Raw genomic sequence first — 16,523 nt, 5'->3', positions numbered from 1 at the left:
GGAAGCAAGAAACTTCCCCATTCCTGTGACTGCCAGCTTTAGTGCCAAGGATTCAGAGGTCTGACATGAAAGGAAAGTTGGAAGGAGACAGTTGTAGAGACAAGCTTTAAAAAAGGAAAGCTATAGGCCACACAACTCTTCAACTTCTGAAGAAAATGGGGACTAACCAGTAAATTATTTGTATGTACACAGAAGAAAGAGCAGGGAAACCAGGAACTGTCAGTAGGGGCTAGTGAAAAGTGAGTTTTGGATTGCCAAAGCAATCCATTATATTTCCTATACAGGGTAAAAGAGCATGGGAATGGAAAGGAAAGAATACATATCACCTACCATGACTTTAGTCAGATGCTATATTTTGTCATTCAATACAGGAGAGAAGACACATTTGGTACAAAAGGGCAGCAGAGAGGCCATACTCAATAAATGGTTCCCTTTGAAATGAAGAACATGTTTGAGGGTCTGCAGCATGTCACCTGGAGATGATATCTAGCATTGCCACCAAGGACCCAGATGATGTCTGGGAGGGGAAGGCTGGTACCACTGCTGGCAACACAGGGCTGCCCAAGGCAACCTGTGCATATGAGGAGGGGTGCAGAGAGAGGTTAGTGTGGGAGAGCTGCTGGAAAACACAGAATCCTGCTGAGAGACTGAGAGAAAGGCTCCATGGATGAACAGGGATAAAAGGCTGCACAAATACAGCTGGGCCTTGGCTTACAGTACTGCTGACACTGCCTGGGCTGGTGGGGATCCCAGGAGACCAAGGGCAGGACAGACTTGCTCTTGGGAGTGTGCAGAGACTCTGTGGGGGTGGCTAAGAGGGGGTGTGAGGAGCAGGACACCAGCTGTGATGCTTCTGCTCCTCTTGGTGCTGGGCAGGCTTTGGCCAGGCCACGCTGTCCCACCCAGGACCTGCCCTGCAGAACACAGGGCAGCAGGAGCAGCCTGACAACAATGGGCAGAAGGATGAGGAAATGCCAAATCCTCACCTGTGGGGAACCTAGAGTAGAAGTTACGGGGGTGGTAGAAAAGCATGATTGGGATACTTGAGTCTAAAAGAGACAAGGCTCAGGAGACACCGTGGGAACATCAGGCACAGAGATGTGCAGGGGACTCACACATTGGGTCAGGGCAAGGCTGGGGATGGTTGAAATGGCTCCCCCCTGCCATACCCTCCTCCTGTATCTCCTGTGCACAGCTGGTCCCTGGGCAGCACTAGGGGCCCCAGGGGTCCTGGGGCACACCGGGGGCACTCCGAGCCTCTGGCACTCTGGCAGTCTCAGATCCCTGCCCCATCTGCTCCGAATTTTCCTCTGTCCTACCCCACTCACACTACCCTGCCATTCTCAAAAGAATTCCCCTATTTACCTTCCTGGAGGATCTTCTCCCCTCCTGCTTCACACACTCACAGGCCAAGTGCAGGGACCACTGAGCACCACGAGCTCCCAGAGCCTGTTCCTGCAGGGTTCACACTGCAAGGCCAGTGGGACCCCCCTGAGATGAGTGTCACCCACTCTGTGGGATGTGTGGCTGGTGTGAATGTGCCCTGGAAAGCCTCAGTGATGGATGACAGCCCAGAGCAATGGGAAGCCTCAACACACAAGGACCAACACGGCTTCTGGGGCTCCTGCTCCTGCATCCAGGTTTGTTTCTGCAGCCAGAGTGTGCTGGGGAGATAACACACTGGGTCCTGCAGCCCAGTGAAGTAGAATAATAATTCATGTCTTTTAACAATCAAGATGCAGAGCTGAACACAGAGGGATACAGAGTGGGTCTTCAGAAAATGCTGTTGGGGTTTTGGTGGGACAGACATTGGATCCCAGTGGCTCTATGAAATCTGAGCTCAATGTTCAGGGTTAATCATTAGAAGTATCTGGAGTCAGTACTAAAGCAAAGCCCATTGTCACACTCCTGCTGCCTACCATTTATTACAAGTTCCTTCTCCAACCAGTAAAACAGACTGAGAGACTTTCCAGACCACCATCAGCATGGACTGGTTCCAAAATGAAGCCATTTTGGCACAGACAAACAATATTTAAGGAAGATGCTTCAGAGACCTCTAAAACCACTGGAGTGCTGGACAGTGCTGTTTTTCACAGCAGTGGGACAGCTAGAGAAGTTTTCAGATGCTGGGACTGGGACAAGAACCAATGCTTCTTCACACGACACATAATTAATCCAATAACTCATCATCAGAGCATGACACAGAGAGGCCAAGAAACAGTTCCAAACAGGGTTAGATAATTTTCTAGGGACAGGGCCACCCTGGTATTAAACAAGAGGTTCTTCATTCAGCCTCAAGCTCAGAAAAGCTCCATCTTTGCTCACTGGGAGCTCAGGTTTGAGCAGGAAAAGACATGCTGCACCTATCACTGTCTCAGGATGGCTTTTCTTACAGTCTGGTATTAAGGAAGCCCTGGTCAGGCCCTGCTTGCTGCAGTCAATCCTTACATATCACATTAAACCCTTCTTGCATATAATTTTTTTTTTTTCATAAAAGACATTTTCAACAACAACATACATCATGATTTTGGCAAGAGTTTGAGTAATTATACCAGAATCTGGGGGATGATGTCAAGGAGACCCCTATACACTAGCATCTTCTCTCCAAGGCATCTGATTCTTCGGGCTGCTCCCTACTGAGGTGACCAGGCTGCTACAGAAGGAGGATGGCAAAAAGGTTCAGAGGACAGCAGGGCATCTGAATTGCTGGGATAGGGTTACTGTCTAAGTGGTGGCATTTTCCCTCTGGGATGCTGCTCTTGTAGAGGATGAAGGAGGACAATGCTGTAGCTCACTGAGAAGAGTACCCTCACCAGGAGTCCTGGGCTCCAGGCCAGCTCCAAGAATGGCCCAATACATTCTGTGTTAAGGGGTCACTGCATGACTTATGTGAACAGCATTGCAAAGAGGGAACAACTCTGCAAACCAGTCATCTGCTGACTTCATGTCCCTAAAAACCTCGGGCAGGCCCTGTCCCCTCTCTGCATTCATGCTCCCCAAGGACAGGAAGCTGGGGGAGCTGTGAGCATGGATGATGGTGAGGGATCTGCATGGATCCCAGGACTGCTGCAGGGTGACTGACTGAGGCATAGATGTGGTCTGTGAACCTGGACCTCAGTCCACAAGGTCACAGAAACTCTGAGATCCCAGATCACACTGGTCTCAGCCTTTATCTGCCATCATCTGTCTATTCCTGCCCCTCCATCAGCTCCTGCCTTCAATTTAAACAAAACCCCTGGACTTCATTTGCTTTCCTATATAGCAGGGTGCTACTTCATAGCAGCCTGGAGAAAAGCTTTAAGTCAGAGCTTAAAATCTTGTGTACATAGAGCAATCCTGCACTGGTTTGTGCCATTTTGCAGTTGCTGAGTCCAATTTTCTGTCTTCAAGCGGCTGCATCAATGAGTAAAGTCCTACAGGACTTATTCGGGGGGGGGGTGTGAGGCACTGGCACAGGTTGCCCACAGAGGTTGTGGACTCCCCATCCCTGGAAGTGTTGGATGGGGCTCTGAGCCATCTAGTCTAGTAGAAGGTGTCCCTGCCCATGGCAGGGGGTTGGAATGAGATGGTGCTTGAGTTCCCTTCTAACACAAACCATTCTGTGATTCTGTGACCATGCTGGTTGATGAGCCAACTTCTGGACAAGCTGAGGACACTGATGAACATGACAAGCAAAGACTGCTCAGGCCAGCAAGTGCTCAAAACCAAGTGTGGATGGAGCACTGTCACCTTGGTTGGCACTGTTTAGGAGACACTGGGGCTCGCAGACACCGGCAGACGTGGACACACAACCTGCTACCCACAGCAGTCTGACTGGAACCAGAATAAATCAGAACTTTTCAGAGGCTGGGTTTCATTTTCAGAAGCAGGAGAATTGTTTGTTGGCAGAGATCATGCCTGAATGACCAGAAGAATGCTGGGATTGGGTCATCACACCAGGATCCTTGCACAAGAGAGTCTCAACATACATACAGCCCTCAGAGGTACAGGCCTGTGCACCATAAAATGTCCCCATCTTGGGAGGCTGAAGTGACTCAGCCAGCACAGTCAAAGGGCTGTTATTGCTAGAGGCTGGAGCCCGTGCACAGGGATTAAAGACATTCCAACCTCTGCATGTTCCTGTTCCCTCCCAATGGAAGCATCTCTTGGATGTGCCACACCATTCCTTTTGTCAAAAAGCCATTTCTGCTCTGCACAAGGCTTGGGGTTGTCCAAGAGGTAGGGTCTGTCTGGAGATTCCTGGTGTCCCAAACCATCTCCAAACCCGCCATCCTGGGGCAGTGTGGCTTTTTTGGTGATGTTTTTTGATGTGTGTTCACAAGCCAGGCTAGTCAGCACCTGTCCTGGGCCACAGGAGGTGCTGCAGTTACAGTCCAGGTGGAGAAGAGGAGGGACTGGGTGAGGTGGCCACTGGGTAGGGTCCATCCAGTCAGGAGATGTGGCATGTGCCAAGGAAGGCCACTCTTGTCAGGCTCCTTCCAGCCTACCTGTTGATGGAGACGAGCCATGGGAAGCGCCGGGGCAGTGTGTGGGTAGGAGAGGGTTCAGGCCATGCTGGGTCAACATGTTTGTGCAGGGCAGTGCTGGGCAGTGCTCACACCAGGGGCTGTGCAGGCAGGTGTGGGCAGGCAGGTGAGGGCAGTGTGGGGTCTGCACGCTCACACAGGCTGGTTGAGGCTTGCTGAAGAACGGAGTGGCAGGGTGGGCCACCCCAGCTGACTGCTGCGGGTACAGGCTCTGCAGCCAAGAGGATGCACCCAGGCATTTTGCCCTCCACATTTTGGGGTGAGGTTGTGGTTGTACTTGGAGTCTTTCCCTGTGGAGTTTGCTGTGGGATTCCTTCTTGGCTAGTAAGCGCTGCCGTTGCTGCAGCATGTTCAGCCAGGGAAGTCTGAGTGCCAGCTGTGCAGTGGAGCACTTGGTGAGGGTGGGATGTCGTGTGAAGCCATGGCAGCACAAGCTCAGACAAGCTTCCTGCCATCCAGATCACTCAGAGGTGAGGGGCATCCAGGCAGCTCATAAGGAGGTCTGGAAGGATGGAGAAGTTTTCAGTTCTCCAGGTACAGGAGGAAGGCATGGCGGGGAGAGCCATTTCGATCACATTCTTCTGATTAAGCAGGGTATTCTGCCACCCTGGAAAGCTCCAAGGCTGGGAGAGCATGGACCAAGGCTTAGTTTTGCAAGGGGAGGAGCCTGCAGAGGGAACACAAGAGCCTATGGAGGTGGTTCTGATGATCCTGGCACTGGAGCATGGACCGAGGAGCATCAGCCCCCATGGGGAAGGTGTTGGTGGTCCATGCTGCAGAGCAGAGCCCCCAAGAGAGGTGCACTCACAAAGACTCTTTGCAAAGGGATATACCTGCCAATGGAGAAGACCTCAGAGCACCAGCTGCTGCTGCTGGGCATCCACCCCCGTCAGTCTGCGCTTGTCTGAGGGGAGATGAGGAGGCCCCACCTCACCTTGCCTTTGGCTGGGGGCTGGTTCAAGGCTCCACGCACGAAGGTCTCAGCACATTGCCCCATATCACAATGTTTTGTTGCAGTGGGGCAGCCTGGCTCTTCACTTGCTCTCTTCCAAGTCTCCACACACCTGCTTCCCTGGGTGTACCCCTGCATGGTTTCTGCACAGGCCTATCTTCATGGCCACTTTCCAGGTGGTTTTTGTGCAGTGAAGCAGCCGGTGGAGGCAGAGCCAAGAATCTGGTCCTGCTTCCAGTAACTCTGGGATTCACTCCGAGGGCAGGGAGAGGACCATCTGCACAGGCAGGTTTGTGGAGGAATTCCCAGGGTGTTTCCCATTCTTTTCTAAACATAAACTAATTCTCTGGAAAGACCGGGAAAGCTCTGGGCCCCTTGACAGCCCAAGCTGCATGTGGGAGTTCACTGGTGGACCTGCACATGACTACAATTAGCTCTAAGGCTCTAGCACACTAAAATTAAATTGGGAAAATTGTTTCCAGCCCCAGCTATCACCTGTCTCCTGTGGGGACACCCCTGTCACCAGAGGTAAGATCTCTGATCCTGCTGTTAGTCAGTTCCTGAATACCCACACAGGTTTCAACTGGTTTTATTTGGGGCAGCCATTCCCAACCACAGCCATGCCTGTCACCTCTCAAACCTCAGCCAACCTGTGACAGAGCATCCACATCTACAGACACGATATGTCCAGAATATCCCTGGTGCCATCTGCTCCAAAACTTCCTATTCCTGTCTTCATATATGGACATGTGCATCCTGTTCCTTATTGCAGCAGTTGCTTGTCCTTGACAGTTTGTGTTCATCCTCATTCACCTCTCCTCCAGGTTAAGTCAGTTGACTCATTGTTCCTTTAGTTCATCACCAGACTCCTGATCCTTCTCACTGGGCTGCAGGACCCAGTGTGTTATCTCCCCAGCACATTCTGGCTGCAGAAACAAACCTGGATGCAGGAGCCCCAGAAGCCGTGTTGGTCCTTGTGTGTTGAGGCTTCCCATTGCTCTGGGCTGTCATCCATCACTGAGGCTTTCCAGGGCACATTCACACCAGCCACACATCCCACAGAGTGGGTGACACTCATCTCAGGGGGGTCCCACTGGCCTTGCAGTGTGAACCCTGCAGGAACAGGCTCTGGGAGCTCGTGGTGCTCAGTGGTCCCTGCACTTGGCCTGTGAGTGTGTGAAGCAGGAGGGGAGAAGATCCTCCAGGAAGGTAAATAGGGGAATTCTTTTGAGAATGGCAGGGTAGTGTGAGTGGGGTAGGACAGAGGAAAATTCGGAGCAGATGGGGCAGGGATCTGAGACTGCCAGAGTGCCAGAGGCTCGGAGTGCCCCCGGTGTGCCCCAGGACCCCTGGGGCCCCTAGTGCTGCCCAGGGACCAGCTGTGCACAGGAGATACAGGAGGAGGGTATGGCAGGGGGGAGCCATTTCAACCATCCCCAGCCTTGCCCTGACCCAATGTGTGAGTCCCCTGCACATCTCTGTGCCTGATGTTCCCACGGTGTCTCCTGAGCCTTGTCTCTTTTAGACTCAAGTATCCCAATCATGCTTTTCTACCACCCCCGTAATTTCTATTCTAGGTTCCCCACAGGTGAAGATTTGGCATTTCCTCATCCTTCTGCCCGTTGTTGTCAGGCTGCTCCTGCTGCCCTGTGTTCTGCAGGGCAGGTCCTGGGTGGGACAGTGTGGCCTGGCCAAAGCCTGCCCAGCACCAAGAGGAGCAGAAGCATCACAGCTGGTGCCTTGGTGCAGGTGGGTCCCAGCCCAGCAGCCTGTTGTGTAGCCTTTGCTGTCTGCCAGAGCCCAGCACCCCAGGGAAGTGCCATGTAAAAGCCTGAAGGGCGACTTGCCCTCCCTAAGTTAAGCACAAACTCACAATGCTTTGCCTCTGTCAAAAGTGAGGGGACAGGACTTTCCTCCCTGTTCCTGTGTTTTAATACCTGACATCCCAGCATGTCTTTGATCTTTCCTGCCTCATGGGCTCTTCAGATTCCCCTCTCCAGATACCTCCTTCACCTGAATGAGCTAGTACTGTGAGCATCCACCCTTCCTTCCTTGGGCTTGTAGGTGGGCTAGTGCTCTGCATATCCCCATGGGAAACACTGAGGGGTCAGAGTAAATTTCCTAGAATCACAGGATCATTAATATTGGAAAAGCCCTTTAAGATCATTGAGTCCAAACATGAAGCTAACACAGCCAGGTCCACCATTAAACCATGGTCCTAAACAGTCATGTGGTTTAGTTTCAGGCAGTCCTGCAGCCAGAGGGATGTGACAGCTCACGTGCCACCCTGTGTCACTGGGCACAGCCTGGCCGAGAGCAAGGCAAGACACCAACTTCAGCTCTCACAAGACAGCCTGGAGCAATCTTCCCAGTGCAACCATTTCCCAGATGGAAATGCCCTGGTCCTTCAAGCCTCTCCTTCCACTGGGGTCCCTCCTGAACGTGTCCCTCCCAGGGCTGCCCTGTGGTGGAGCAGGCAGGGTGTCAGTGTGCACACTCCTCTCCCTCCTGCGCCCCTCAGGGAGCTGTGCCAGCCCCGGAAGGGAGGCATGGCTCTGGGTGCTGCCTCAGTAGCTCCCTGGGCCTGACACAAACAGCGATTGATCAAAAGCGCCTTTAAAAGCTCCCGCGTCCCCAGAGTAGAAGGTTCCTCTTGTTGAAATTGGGTGGGAGAGCTGCGGTTTTTCCTCAGTTCCTTTGATTTGTTGCCTAATGCAGGGGATGGATAAATCTCTAAGCCCTGAGATTTAGGGCAGGATTCATATTTTACATCTTCAGAAGACGTAGTAAACAGCCTTATACTCTCTAATCCCGGGAGCAGGTTTGTACCTGCTCGCTCTGTATAAACTGGACCAGCTACAACAATTTCACATTGTGGCTGAGTTCAAAACATCCCCTTGGGGATAAAATGTTTATTGCAGATTTTTAAGATGGTTCCTGAAAGGGAGCAAGGGACTCCCACCTCAACAGACCCTGGGGGACTGTCATATGGATTCAAAAAGCAGTGTGACTCCACAAGCAGTGAGACACCCTGGCCTGCTGGAAGCCATGACTGTAGGTGCCACAGTAGAGCCAGTTCATCTAAGTATGGTTTGCAAAGCTTCCAGAGGACTTTTGTCACTTAGACCTTCCCCACTGGACAGCAGGGGTGGGTGGCCTGCCTGCCATGACCTTTATTAAGCAGGGCTACCAGATCCAAGCCCAATGGCTGCAATGATCCTGCATTCCAGCTGTCCCCATCACCCCAGTGGGCAAGCTAGGCTCCAGCTGAGGTCAGACTGTCCAAAGATCCCACCCTTCCCAGGGGCAGGTCACTCCAGAGCCTTGCAGAGGCCTCCTGGGCCATGCAGAGGTTTGTGGCAAGGACAGGCTGCTCCCTTTCCCCAGTGCCTGGGGGAGTGCAGGTATCTGGACCTTTGGGATGCTCCAACCCAGTCTCAATACAGCAGCAGAGCAGATGGGGGCCAGCTTGGGGTCTGAACACCACACCTGGGGGGCACCACCATATGGCATTTGGTGAGTTTGATGCAAAATGTGAAGCTCTGCAGGTTCCCCTGGGGCACATCACACAGCGAGGGGCTGTGCCCTGGGTGGGGCTGCTCATTGGTTTGCTGCAGGAAGCAGGGGAATGGGTCGCCCACGGGGTGGGACACAGCTCCCCAGTCACCAAGGGCGTGTTGACCAGCGTGGGTTTAACATCTGACACCACACCTCCTTGTAGCTTTGCATTTCCTTGCCATGGCTGCAAGTCCCCATGTGTGGCTAGTGCCAGGGGGCCAGGGGTGGCTCTGCAGAGGGGGGTAAGCTACTTACAGAATCTTCAGGTTGTAAAGGCCAAAGAAAGCTTCCCCTGGGATCCTGGAGATCTGGTTTCCAGACAGGCGTCTGCAGCGAAAAGAAAAGCCAGTGATGTGTCAACACCCTTGCAAATGACAATCCCTTGTCTGCAGAGGTCTAACAGCTCGTCCATCCTGCCTCTGTCCCCTCCAGAGGAGGCTGCAGCACCTGCAAGCTGAACCATGATCCTGAGCTTGGCAAACCTCTGCATGTCATCCCCTCGTACGGCCTGTGGAACAGGCAAAGAAAATCATAGCTCCTGCTAGACCTGAATCCAGAATTTTGGGCATCCAGAGACAGCTCATGGCTAAAGCCATTCCCTGGATACACACAGAGGTCCCCACTCACTGAAATTACAGCACAGGTACTGACCAGCCTACAGACCCTGCTCTATGCCAGGCCCTGGCAGAGAGAGGAGCAGGGGAGAGCTATTTCTGTTCATGCAGAGGGAGCACTGTCCTTAATCCTGGCCCCTTATCTGTCCCTTTTGTCTGCATGTGGCCTGTTTCTGCATCCTGCAGGTTCTCCTTTGTCCTGTGCATCAAAGCTTGATGCCATTTGATTTGCTTCCACTCCCTCATTCCCAGCCCTGCTTTCACCTGTGTGATCACAGCTAAAGCCCAGCTCCTTCAACACCCTGGGGTTTGGAACCACTGCTGTGAGGGGACACAGGGAAGGGGCTGGAGACGGGGAGTACGCTGTAGGTGCCACAGTAGAGCCAGCTTATCTGAGTGTGCTTTCCAAAACCAGGACAGAAAAGTCTAAAGTGGTTCTTGGATGAGTTATGGCTGGAGAAAAGTGTAGGAGGGAAGATGAGGATAGGGACAACACAGCCTGGGAACAACACAGCCAAGGCTGAATGAAGGCGAAGGGATGGGAGAGGAAGACAAAATGAAGAGCAGCATCACAATGGAAAATTGGTTGATCTGGGACATAGAGCAAAGAGCAGGGGACAATATTCAGAACTTACTGAAAGAATTTATTCAAGGAAACCCATGGGATTTGCCATGGTACAGCATCACCTGATCAGAGCACTCAAATTTCAGCAAGGCTCAGAGCAGGCTGGGAAATTAAAATGTATTTGGATTTTCCACTGGTATTAGAAACTGCATCACTGTTATTTACCATCAGGACCATGGTGAGGGCCTGTGGTGGAGTCAGGAGCAGAGACTCTGGAGTCTAGGCTTGACCTAGAGGAGAGGAGAATCTTCTTCTTCTCCTCTTGTTTCACCTGTGAGGACAAACCTGGACCAAGTCCCAGTACCCATCATCAGAAATCATAAAGACAGGTTTGACAACCTGATTAAGACTCTAAATTACTACTATATTTCGATAAGAAACTTCTTGTCTACTTGACTTGGAGTGGAATATTGCAGCTCCAAAACAGAGATAGTGAACATCATTTGTGACCAGGCTCATTCATCCTCACTTTCACAGAAAGTCCAAAGCAGGCCCAAGAGTTTGGGCACAGACCCTGGCAAAGGCCTTCACTGAACTTTGACAAAGCTCATTTCTTTTTAGGCATTTTGTCTGGGAAGGAGACAGGTGTGGAAGATGAGCAGTGTAATCCTGGCTGGAAGCAGAGTGCATTGCAACCAGGACTCTGCAAAGGTCAGGGGGAGGGCTGGGGCTGTTCTGGGCAGCCACACTCACTGATGGCAGAGCAGGTGGTGCTCTCCCTCTCTGTGGGTGCCCAAGTGCTCTCCCTTTCTGTCTCTCCCCTCGGGAATCTAGAGAAAATTGCTCCCATAATTAGGCCTTCAACACCATAAACAGCACAGGGTCGTCTCTTTAATGTGTGAGCAGGTTGGAACCTGCCTCTTGCAGCATAGGAGCTGCCTGGCAGGCTGGGCTATTTGTCACTTAGGGGCTGTGATTTGGGGTAATTGCTCCTTTTGATTGCTGATTTCCACATGGGAGGGAGTTGTACGGGAGGCTGGAGTGCTTGACTGGAGGAGAGGTGCTCCTGCACAGCATCCTCAGCCTGCTCCCTGCATCCATCCCACCTGGCTCTGTCTGTCCTCACCTCCCTGGAGCTCCTGGCTGCTCCAGCCTCCACTGCCAGCAGCCTATATGTACTCAAATATGCCTCTCAGCTTGTTTCCTGGCAGCTCCACATCTTTCTGTTCACTTTCCTGGGTGAGTTTGAGTGTTTGCTGGGTCCCTAAAAGGATCTGGGACCACCAGGATTAGCAGGAGAGGAGTATGGAGCTTGGATGGAGCTGAGGTTGGGGCTGGTGGCCTCAGAACGGGGTAGCAGGGAGCCACAGATGCTGGTGGGACACATGTAGAGTCAGCTCATGGTGTCTCAGCACCAAGGATAACACAGAACATAAGGGGGAAAATAACTGTGGTAGGTGCCCTGGTTTCACTGGGCACCGTCTTGGGAGAGTTTAGAGGCCCAAAACATCCCCCAGCGCCAGAAAAGGCCTCCCTGTTGCTGCTGTTTCTGTCCTTGGCCCTGCCACACTGAGACTGTGCCTTGTCCCTGGCTCACCCCTGGCCTCTGGCTCTTCTGTCCACACCTGTCCCTGCTGCTGAGGCAGCCCAACTTCTTTTCCCAAGGTGTAGAGGTCCATGCCCAGCGAAGGGGCAGGCACAAAGGGAGGCACCAATCACAACCACTGCTCCCAATTCACCTCCCAAGGCAACCAACAGTGTCACTCGGGTCTAAGATGGGCTCTGCTCTCTTGTGTGCACGCAGGTACTGGGGGGTGGGACATGTCTGTGTTTGTGCACACAGGCTGAGGTTTTGCTTTCCTAGAGGGGTGCACGGCCAGGACACACACACAGGGTCTGGAGGTGTGGAGTTTGGAGGTTTGTTAGACCTCCCAGATGCTGCATGATGCTAGGAGTGGTGCCCAGCTGTTCCAGGCAAGGTAGCATGGCTGTCCCATCCCTCCAAGAGCAGATCAGGAATGGGTAGGCCTTTTGGGGTGTCCTGTCAAGCAGGAAGTGTGACCACTGGGAAGAGATGACAGAATCACAAAATGGTTTTGGTTGGAAGGGATCTTAGAGATCATCTTGTTCCACCCCTTGCCATGGGCAGGGACACCTTACACTATCCCAGGCTGCTCCAAGCCCTGCCCAACCTGGCCTTGGACACATCCAGGGATGGGGCAGCCACAGTTTCTCTGGGCAACCTGTGCCAGGGCCTCCCCACCCTCACAGGGAAGAATTTCTTCCCAATGTCTCATCTAACCCTGTCCTCTGGCAGTAGAAAGCCATTCTCCCTTGTCCTGTCATTCCATGTCCTTGTCCAAAGTCCCTCTCCAGCTCTCTTGGAGCCCCTTAAGGCACATGAAGGTGCTCTCAGGTCTTCCTAGAGCCTTCTTTTCTCCAGATTAAACAACCGCAGTTCCCTCAGCCTGTCTCCAGAGCAGAGGTGCTCTGGCTCTCGGAGCATCTTCCTACCCATCCTTTGCTCCTTGCCATTAGCTCCTGTGCCAGTTCATGTAAGAGACTGAAGACACAAAAGTCTCCCTGTGTGAGACCCTTCCTCTCTTCATGGTCATTGGCAGTCTGCCTAGTGCTTGGTTCCTTCTGTCCCTCTCACTCACACTCTCCAGAAATCCCCCTGCCTGGCAGACAGGCACTCATTGAATGTGTCTCCAGAATTCAGATCCCACAGGAAATGCAGAGAAATGGTTCTTTCCTTTCTATTTAAAATGGAACAATAACATTTGAAGTGATGCTGCCAGTGTGACATCCACTGAGACAGCTCTTAATTTGCTCCTTCTGTGGGGAAGACTGAAGCAAATAACCCCACCGAGAAGTACTGAGAGGTGGTACTGCCTTTGCCTATGCACAAGAGGAAGAAAAGCTGCTCTCGTAGGGGTGAATATCTGGTCCACAGTATGTGAGCTCAGCTCCAGGACTGCTCTTTTTAGGACAAGCTTGATTCAGTGGGATGCCCTGCTGTCCTGAAGTTTACACCGTGACATAGGGTTGGGAGAAAGAGAAAGCTCTGGATTTAAAGTGACTGATGGAAGAGGGAAAGAAGGGGCAGGTGGAGGGAGAGGGTGGGAGCTGGATAGGGCTGGCTTGCTTCGGAAAGCTCATGGTGGATTTTAGATTCTGCTCCCCCCTCTCTTCCACCACTCCCGTGATTTCTCGGAACATTCCTCCAGGCTTTGATCTGCATTCCCAATACACTCCAAGTTGGAACAAACTCATGGTTTACCACCTCATGGTTGCTGCTGTTCAGTTACCACAGGCTCCCACCCCCTCCTGTATCTTGGGCTTCTTGGTCATGCTACAACTTCCATGGCACGCCCCAGGGCTGTGTGTTGGGCATGATCGCTCATGTCATGTGCTCAGGCAGCACGGTGATGCTCTTATCACTCACATTAGGAGGCAGGAACATTGCCCATTGGCAGGACAGGACAAACATGTGTGTCCATATCCCAGTGGAATTTTCCCCTTGCCAGATCTTTATTGAGCGTGTTGGCCGCCCCCTTTGATCTCCTGCTCCGGCTGCTTTCCCAAGCACTGCCGCTGTCAAGGCAGTGTGCCCAGACACTGCTCCTGCCTAAACAGTGTCATCACGCCAAGCGTGTGCCTTCCCCTGGGCACACAGGGGACCACGGGCCCGTGTCATGCCTGAGTTTGTTCTCGTGCTGGTGCAAAGCAGGAATGAAGCCAATCGAGTCGTGCAAGTGAAAACACGGTACAGTTGAGAAAAGAGCCAGGCTTGGACTCTTCCTTCCCACAGAGGAATCTGCAGCTGGTCCTAGTCTGGTATCACCTGGAGGTGCCTCTAGCACGGTCTTTGCTGCCTCACTCCATCCCTGAGGAGGAGACTGTGCCTGTTTCTAACTCCCCCCCATGCCTGTTCCAACTCGATAGATTGATGGCATTTGTTCTTTTGTTTACGGTCCTCAAGCCAGTTTTCAACCCACATGAATGTTCATATGCAAGCCAATTTGGATTCATTTGCCAAGTAAGATTTAATAAGACACAGCTACCTAATGAACAGCCCAATACAGGACACTGAACACCTTAATCCCATCTCTTTATATTATAAACTGTAAAGGTTTTCAGTTTGTTCCCTCCAAAACTTCAGAGGAGTTTTGACTTCTGACTCTGCTCTGGGTGTCCCACTTGGGGTACTCCAGATCAGAGTTAGTTGTATGGAAAGCAGTTTTCAGGAAAATTGGGGCCAGCTATGCCAGCTGTTGCTGAACATTCTCCCAGGTCTAAATGGAGTAGAAATAGAACTGAAAAATCTCTAAATTTTTAGAACATTCTGTATTTGATTTAGGCCTCTGCAATAACTTGGCTTCGTTTGTTGATGTTCATGATAGACAACCCCTCAGAAGCCCTTCTCTCCTGTCCCCACCTTCACCTTAGCCAGTGTCTGTCCCCACACCATGTCAGCTTGCACAAGGATGACCTTTGGAAGGCTTCATCAGAGGAATTATCCTTTAACTCTCTCTGTGCTTTTGCTCACCCACTGAATTGATGACCAACAGACCAGCACCATCCTCTTTCTAGGACAGGCGCCAACCAGGAGGACAGAAAGCCCTGGATGAAGCAGCTGGTCTCCTTTTTGCTAACAAGTTGCACCCTGCTACCTTCTCAGCCCCAGAAGCATCCTGGGAGAACCACAGCATCCAAGAATTTGGAGTTGCAGCTCCTTTCCTAGAAATGGAGGGCTGTGCAAGGCAAGGTGGCTACCAAGGGAGCAGTGATTCTGCCTCCAAATCTCAGCATGGCAAAGTAAGGTCATGGCCCTACAAGTGTTTATGTCTTCACAAGAGACCTCTGTAGCCTGCTATGTCATGGAAACCTGCCAAAGCTGCTGTCCTGGGAGTACCCTACTGCAGACATGTTACTGCACTGCTCCAGGAACTGCTTCTCACCATGGTGCCAACATGTGAAAGCATTGCCCAAAAATGCCAGCACCCCCTTCCACAGCAGAGCTGTTGCTCCTGAAGGAGTCATGCCCCACAGCCAGCACTACAAGAATGAGGTTGCCACAGAGTGAGACCCTGCACTGGACAATCCCCACAAAGGTGGATGTTCCAGATGTCTGGGAGCTGGAGTGGGTGGAGTGCTCCAACACCAGGGGGAGTGGCCAGTGCTCCAACACCAGGCTGGAACAGTGGTGGTACTCTTTAACCCCTGATGGCACCCTCATGGGAAGAGGATCGAGAAGGGGGTTCCCTCACAGGTGCAAGGGAGGAGAAAAGGACCGCTGCGTTCACATTCCCAGCATACATGTCTGCATTTTATTTCGTTTTGCTTTTATGCTGGTTCTTGGCCTTTGGCCCCTTGAGTTGCAAGAGCTGCCTGGGAAAGTGAACAGCCTGGGAGGGGAGGCCACGGAGTGGGTCCTGAGCGGGTGGGTGCTGAGCCTGCTGTGCTGCCCCGCTGCAGAGCACGGCACTCCCCGTGATGGTGAGTCCCTCTGCCCCCGGGGCCCGAGAAGAGGCAGGTGAAAGAGCCAGTGGCTGGGAAGGGGTCTGATCTTGCCGCTGTGCCCCGAAGCAAGAGGTGAATGGCAATGAACACCTGCCTTTGGCTGCAGTTTCCCTTCTTGGCACCGAGCGCTTGCGCTTGGATTCAAAGCGCGGTAACAAAGCTCTTGCCGGCAAACACATTTCAACATGTTATTATTCCCAGGCCAGCTTTCAAGATCCTCTTTCTATTCCTTCTGTACTGATTGCTCTTGTTTCTCTTGGCTCCCAACTCTGGCTTTTCAGGCTTCATTAACTGGAATTTATTAGCAACTTTAAACAATCTTCCTGCTGCCAAAAGGAGAGAAAGAAAAGAAGGAAAAAAAAGAAAGAAACAAAGAGGAGACATACTAAACTCTGGGCTGCTCCCTGCCTGTGTGAGGCCCAATTCTGAACACCTCTCTCTCTGCAGGTTTTTTTTTGGAGGGGAAGACCAGTGAGTGCCTGCTCTGGGACTGTGCCTGCTCACACACAGCCTCTCCTTTCTCCAGAGCTAGAGGTTGGCGAGGCAGAGGAGAGCACACATTGATGGGCAGAAACTGAGGACCCCTCTTGCACTGTCTCTTCAAGGGCAGCTGAGACTGGAGAATCTGAGCTGAGCATGAGTGCTAATTGCATCTGCAGCACCTTTCTGAGCAGCTCGCAGTAAAAATGACTGACTAACAAGTCCTGGCACTCCTGGGAGGCCCACTCTCATTGTTGGACAGATGAGGCACTGGCAGGGAAAATCACTTTACTCAGACCACA

The 16,523-nt window shown here is 52.2% G+C and overlaps 1 protein-coding gene across 2 annotated transcripts in view; it reads right to left on the bottom strand.

Moving 5' to 3' along the window:
- Positions 1-16,523, bottom strand: part of LGR6 (leucine rich repeat containing G protein-coupled receptor 6) — a 133,814-nt gene that overhangs the window by 68,215 nt on the left and 49,076 nt on the right. For both annotated transcript variants that reach the window (XM_051771656.1, XM_051771657.1), the window contains exon 3: positions 9,292-9,363. In XM_051771656.1, coding sequence (XP_051627616.1) covers positions 9,292-9,363 — 72 coding nt within the window. The remainder of the gene's footprint in view (positions 1-9,291; positions 9,364-16,523) is intronic.

The sequence above is a fragment of the Manacus candei genome, unplaced genomic scaffold (genome assembly GCF_025592945.1).
Source record: "Manacus candei isolate 608988 ecotype Guabito, Panama unplaced genomic scaffold, ASM2559294v1 h1tg000139l, whole genome shotgun sequence".
Classification (NCBI taxonomy): Eukaryota; Metazoa; Chordata; class Aves; order Passeriformes; family Pipridae; genus Manacus; species Manacus candei.
This window is presented reverse-complemented; position numbering and strand designations above follow the sequence as displayed.